The 6,972-nt window shown below is 36.6% G+C and overlaps 1 protein-coding gene across 1 annotated transcript; it reads right to left on the bottom strand.

The window, feature by feature from the left end:
• Positions 1-1,629: 1,629 nt before the first annotated feature.
• Positions 1,630-2,402, bottom strand: LOC109212358. Its single transcript, XM_019375991.1, has one exon. The coding sequence runs from the start codon at positions 2,327-2,329 to the stop codon at positions 1,940-1,942; it is 390 nt and encodes a 129-aa protein (XP_019231536.1). The 5' UTR covers positions 2,330-2,402; the 3' UTR covers positions 1,630-1,939.
• Between the last annotated feature and the right edge of the window lie 4,570 nt (positions 2,403-6,972).

Below are 6,972 nucleotides of genomic sequence, written 5' to 3'. Positions count from 1 at the left end.
TTTGTAATTGTAGTTTGTTTTATAGATTTTATGCTCTTACTAGCGATATAACGATTGATCGGTGCAGATTTGTGACCAAACTCTCAGCAAAAGAGTATCTGATAGCTTTCTATTGAAGACAATCTAAGAGCTTAACATTTGATCTTCTATCTAAGTTTTTTTTGGCATTTGTCCAAGGAAAAAGATGTCATGTGCAGATCTTTAAATCTTATTTATTATACAAGATCGAAACTTTAATCAATGAAAAAGATTGTGTGCAAATATTTAGAATTAGTATTAGTAATCTTAGAGATTATACATTGTTGTTATAGAGGGATAAATTTAAAAAGAGCGCTCTTCTATAAATATGGATATTGCTGTTATAGATTAAAAGTTGTTACAGAGAAGTGAAATATAACTTAAAAAATCAGTTTCGAGGAAAATTCGGCTTTTAGAATTAATGACTGTTATATAAGGATATTGTTGTAGAGAGGTCTGACTGTATTTCATTCGTTTTATTATCTTCAAGTCCAATATGATATTAGAGTTTTAGGCCCTATCCTTCATCTATTTCTTTTCATCTATTTTCTTATCTCTTTTGTTTACTCTCTTCATTGTGGCGATCTTCACCTTTAATGGGTGATACTTCATTATCTGAATATGAATCTAGCACTCTTTAGGGCATAAAAATTGTTGCCTCTAGAGTTGCCATGTCCATTGCTGATTCTACTTATCCTTTTTATCTCCACTCATCAAATTCACTGGTAAACTCTATCTTCGATGAAAAAGGGTATGGAGATTGTCATAGGAGCATTCTCTTTGCCTTGCCTGATAAGAACAACGATGGTTTCATAGATGGAACCATTCTTCAACCTAATATCTCAGCTGAATTCCTTCAAGTTTTGGACACATTGCAACGATATGATAATATCTTGGCTGTTGAACACGCTCTCAAAGAAGATAATGCATAGCGTATTCTTTACCCCAAAACAACGAAGAAACTATGAAATAAACTTGAGGAAAGATTTGGACAGAGTAATCGTCCTCAACTCTATCACCCACCGAAGGAAATCGGTGAAACAATTCCGAAAAACTTGGATATTGCTAGTTATTATACAAAGATGAAAAGACTTTGGGATGAACTTGACAGTGTAGATACTATCAACATTGCTCTAGTGATTATTCTTGTGGAGAAAAAGCCAAGACATACAAGTCTCTCACCATTGTCCACCATTAACCATGCCTACTCCTTGCTCATCAGAGATGAAAAGCATACGAAGATTCAGATCTCTCACCATCCCGGAGAGTGCGCATTCTTGGTTGCAAAATCGCAATATGCAAGACAAAGTATTAGCACAGATAAGAAAGAGTATCCATAAGGAAAGTAAACAATTCAGATCTGCTCTTATTGTAATAAGCAAAATCATACTGTTAATTCTGTCTACAGGCTCATTTGATTTCCCTCTGATTTCAAGTTTACTAAATTTAAGAGGTACAAGCTTGGTGTTAAGAGAGATGTAGTTTCATAGAATGAGAAAGATAGTATATTATTTAATCTTCACAATGTACTTGTTACTTTGATTCAAGGGATGATAGAATGTAAATTAGTTAATTTGTTTAAACGTTGCTTCACAAAAAATGTATGGGTATTATGCATACATCCAAACACTTGTATATATATATTTATACATGTAATACAAAGAACTAGAAATATAATTATTCGCGAATCGTTACACCCATGTAAGCATGGGATTAATCATCTCTACCATTTTCCTAGCTAGTAGCGCTAAATATATAAAACCTTATAAAGTATTAAAATAGATTTACAACTGTATACCACATGGTGGCTGACTGCAGGGAATCCCTCCTCATGCAATATCTTTTTTTCTTTTTCCTTTTTGGTGGTTTTTAGCTACTGACAGTATCTAGCGAGAAGATGAATTCCGCAATGTAAAATACTTCAGCAAGAGTAAAATTCGACAAGTTCATCCAAGGACTCTGGCTGCTGAGGATCTGTATTTTCAAGCATCCAAAGCAAGTGTTCGAAGAGAACAACTTCACAAGCAACAGCGATAGAATCTTCTGAATCACCTGACCTTTCAACAAGTTCCCTGAAGAGTGGATGGTAGACGACCTCAGAGCTGACGAAGTAACGACGACGTGATTTACCAACATAGACTGTGTGCTGGTCTTTAATGGAGCAATGACTATCATAGGAATATGAATCTTCGTCAGAGGAAGAATTGTTGGTGGCCACTACAAGGCTCTCGTGGATACGGCCTACCTTGAAAGATTGCATTTTCTTCAAAACTGATTTGAGCTTTGTGAGCTTATTGCCTCCCTTAGCCATTGGATTTTTCTTACAAGACTATGTGAAAGAGAAGAGAAGAGAAGAGAAGAGAAACTTTTGAATGGAAGACGATTAGAAGGGTTGGGTGTTTGAAAGAAAGAGATAGGAAGGTTCGTATATAAAGGGGAGGGGAAGAGTTAAAAATGATACTCTGTTCCAATTTATGTCAAACCTGTTTGACTGGGCACGGAGTTTAAGAAAAAATGAAGATTTTTAGAATTTGTGGTCCTAAATATGTCAAAAAGGGACTCAGAGTATTTGTGTGGTTATAAAAGCTTCTCATTAAGGGTAGAATTGTAAGTTTAAGCTAAATTGTTACCAAATTTAGAAAGTGGTCATTCTTTTTGGTACGGACTAAAAAGGAAATAGGTTCACGTAAACTGGAACAGAGGGAGTATATTAGCTGATGGGCAGCTGTTACAATTGAATAGAAAATAAATATTTGGCGGGCCCCGAGAATGTGTTTGCAAGAAGGCAAAACTAGCTGCGGCGTTGGACCTATTTGAGTGAAATTTTGTTCTCCTCTTTAACTTTCCTCAATTTGCACTTCATGATTAGGATCGGAGTACTTATCGTTGGTTTCTCGCGCGGTGTTTAATACTCATTCTAAAACTTCGATTAATCCCAATTTGAATCCTATAGTACCCATTTAAAAACAGAAGCATTCTGTATCAAGATTTTTTTGTTATCGAAATTCGAACACGAGACTTCTCACACCACGACCTTGGTGGTAGGATCGGAGAGCTGTGAGCGTGTGACGAAATAATTGTAACTTATCTACCTAGCTACATCCTGTTGGGTTTTGGATGTATTTAATTAATATATTAAATACTTAAAAGAGGGTGAATGGAAAATGGAGGGAAATGAAATTTTAAGTTTCCCCCCTTGGCAAATGGGCATTGTCCCATATTGGAAGAGGAAGAGGTTTTTTATGGATATATAAGCAATTGCTCTTCTTCTAGCTCTTAAAGAGTTGAGAAGAAGGCAAGCCTCGCGCCGTCGTCGTCGCTCGCTCGGCTCCGACTCCGGCTCCGGATTTGGTCAAATGATTGATTGATTAACTTTTTGGACAAAATTTATTTGTTAATATTAAATCCAATCCGTTTTCTGTTTTGGTAACAGAAAAGTAACTACCCTCTTCAATTTTTCCTCTTTATTGTTGAGTAAATGGCCATTTATGTAATGGCATTTATGCTGTGGGCGTTTTGCATAAACAGCCATTCTGAAGAGTTGCACCTCTTCAGATTTCAGCCCAACTTTGGCTATAAATACAACACTATTCTGCTCAGAATTTTACTACGATTTTCTGAGTTTTCTCTCCTTCTGCATACTTTTAGCATCAAACAAAGTAAAAAGTAAGTGTGATTTGCTACCGAACTTTGTGTTCGCTGAAACACTGGGTTTGAAGTACCACTACACCAGTGTGTAATTCGTTCTATCCTGGGAGGAAATAATCCATAACCTTGGGTACTAGGAGGGGATTAAATTCCTTAAGGAAACACTATGAATTCAGTGGATTCGAATTGGTTTTATGTCATTTCTGCTTATGTTCATTTCTGTTTATATTCATTTATATTTCCAGAATTATTTTACAAATACAGTTTACTAACAAGCTTCAGGAATTTAATATATTTTCTGTATTTGTACTTACTGTTTCTGGAAGAGTAAAACCTTTGTGGTTTTGTACTCTATTAAAATCTACGTGATTTTAACGTTTGTGTCATTCTTTTACAGAAATGACTACTGAGAATGAGAACCAAGCTGTTCCAATGGTGACTGCCAATGCCTCAACAAGCCGAACGACACCGGCAGCATTGGCACCGGCGGAGAAACCCGAAAAATTTTTCGGGATTGATTTCAAGCGCTGGCAGCAAAAGCTGTTCTTCTATTTGACTACTCTAAGTCTCCAGAAGTTCATCAAGGAAGATGTTCTTGTGCTGTCCGATGAAACTCCAGAAACTGAACGCTTTCTCGTGATTTAGGCGTGGAAGCATTCAGATTTTTTGTGCAAGAATTATATTCTAAGCGGGCTGGAGGATGCTTTGTATAACGTCTACAATGGCGTGGAAACGTCGAAGGAACTGTGGACTGCGCTTGAAAAGAAATACAAAACCGAAGATGCCGGGTTGAAAAAGTTTGTTGCTGCAAAGTTTTTGGACTACAAAATGGTAGATAGCAAGTCTGTTATTACCCAAGTCTAGGAATTGCAAGTGATTATTCACGATCTCCTTGCTGAAGGTATAAATCAAATTAATATTGATGTTGAAAGTAATAATCTTAGTATTTTTACTAATAGAAATTTCATTGAAGGTCTTGTTATCAATGAAGCATTTCAAGTAGCAGCGATGATTGAGAAGTTGCCTCCTTTGTGGAAGGACTTCAAAAACTACTTGAAACACAAACGCAAGGAGATGTCCCTTGAAGATCTCATTGTTCGGTTGAGAATCGAAGAGGACAACAAAGCTGCTGAAAAGAGAGGCCGTGGAAACTCAACAATAATGGGAGCAAATATTGTTGAAGAGAACAAAAAGAGGAAGAAGGCTTACTGGACCGAAATACAACCCAAGCAAGAAGCGGTTCAGTGGAAACTGCTACAACTGTGGAAAAACTGGACACAAATCTACGGAGTGTCGTGCTCCAAAGAAAGACAAGAAGAAGGGTCAAGCAAACATGGTTGAAAAGCATGATGATGTTGATGATTTATGTGCCATGCTTTCCGAATGCAACTTGGTGGGCAATCCTAAAGAGTGGTGGATTGATTCTGGAGCCACTCGCCATGTTTGTGCTGTTAGAGAAGCTTTTGCTTCTTATGCTCCTGTTGGACCCGATGAGACGATTTCTATGGGAAATGCTTCAAAGGCGAAGATTGAAGGATGTGGGAAGATATTTCTCAAAATGACTTCCGGCAAAGTGGTGACTTTGAACAACGTCCTTCATGTTCCCGAGATTAGGAAGAATTTAGTCTCTACTGGACTTCTTGCTAAGAATGGTTTTAAATGTGTTTTTATTTCCGATAAGGTTGTAATAAGTAAGAATGAAATGTTTGTAGGAAAAGGTTACCTCACTGAGGGCCTTTTCAAGCTGAATGTAATGGTTGTTGAAAATAATAATAAAATTTCAGCTTCGTCTTACTTACTTGAGTCAAATGAATTATGGCATATACGTTTGGGTCATGTCAATTATAAAACCTTACGGAAAATGATTAATTTGGAAGTATTGCCCAAGTTTGAATGTGACAAATCAAAATGTCAAGTATGTGTGGAATCTAAGTATGTCAAACATCCTTATAAGTCAGTTGAAAGGAATTCAAATCCTTTAGACTTAATTCACACAGATATTTGTGACATGAAGTCAATACCATCTCGCGGTGGAAAAAAGCATTTCATAACTTTTATTGACGATAGTACTCGATATTGCTATGTTTACTTACTTAATAGTAAAGATGAATTAATAGACGCATTCAAGCAATACAAAAATGAAGTTGAAACGCAACTTAATAAGAAAATCAAAATGATAAGAAGTGATAGGGGTGGTGAATATGAATCTCCTTTTGAACAAATATGTTTAGAATATGGAATTATTCATCAAACAACGGCCCTTTACACGCCCCAATCCAATGGGATTGCAGAAAGAAAGAATCGTTCATTAAAGGAGATGATGAACACATTATTGATAAGTTCTGGTTTGCCATAGAACTTGTAGGGGGAAGCCGTTCTTACGGCTAGCCGAATACTAAATCGAGTACCCCATAGCAAAACACAATCCATTCCATATGAAAAATGGAAAGGAAGGAAGCCCAACTTGAATTATTTTAAAGTGTGGGGGTGTTTGGCAAAAGTGCAAGTTCCTAAACCCAAAAGGGTAAAAATAGGACCGAAAACCGTTGATTGTGTTTTCATAGGATATGCGACTAATAGTAAAGCATATCGATTTCTGGTCATAAATCAGAAAATCCCGACATTCATAATAATACGGTTATAGAATCAGATAATGCTGAGTTCTTTGAAAATATATATCCGTATAAAAAGGAATGTGAGTCGATTGGTGAAGGATCTAAACGATCTCGGGAAGAAACAAAAGAAAGTACACTTAACCAGGAGGATCCAAGACGTAGTAAACGTCAAAGAACGTCTACTCAATTTGGACAAGATTTTGTGACTTTCTTATTGGAAAATGAGCCTCAAACATTTAAAGAAGCTATGTCTTCTTCGGAATCATTGTTATGGAAAGAGGCGGTCAATAGTGAAATAGAATCCATACTGAACAACCATACATGGGAATTGGTTGATCTTCCTCCTGGAAATAAACCGTTGGGTTCTAAATGGATCTTTAAGAGAAAAATGAAAGATGATGGCACTATTGACAAGTATAAGGCAAGACTTGTGGTCAAAGGGTATAGACAACGAGAAGGTCTTGACTATTTTTATACATACTCTCCAGTTACAAGAGTTACGTTCATACGAACGTTAGTAGCGTTAGCTGCAGTTTATGGTCTTGAAATTCATCAAATGGATGTTAAAACGGCCTTCTTAAATGGAGAATTGGAGGAAGAAATCTACATGGAACAACCTGAAGGGTTTGTGGTTCCAAGTAAAGAAAGGAAGGTCTGTACACTTGTTAAGTCCCTTTACGGATTAAAACAA

This window comes from Nicotiana attenuata, unplaced genomic scaffold (genome assembly GCF_001879085.1).
Source record: "Nicotiana attenuata strain UT unplaced genomic scaffold, NIATTr2, whole genome shotgun sequence".
Classification (NCBI taxonomy): domain Eukaryota; kingdom Viridiplantae; phylum Streptophyta; class Magnoliopsida; order Solanales; family Solanaceae; genus Nicotiana; species Nicotiana attenuata.
This window is presented reverse-complemented; position numbering and strand designations above follow the sequence as displayed.

Bases quoted from the DNA above. Each gene is read 5' to 3' on its own strand.
- LOC109212358 (XM_019375991.1), bottom strand. From the start codon at position 2,329: ATGGCTAAGGGAGGCAATAAGCTCACAAAGCTCAAATCAGTTTTGAAG.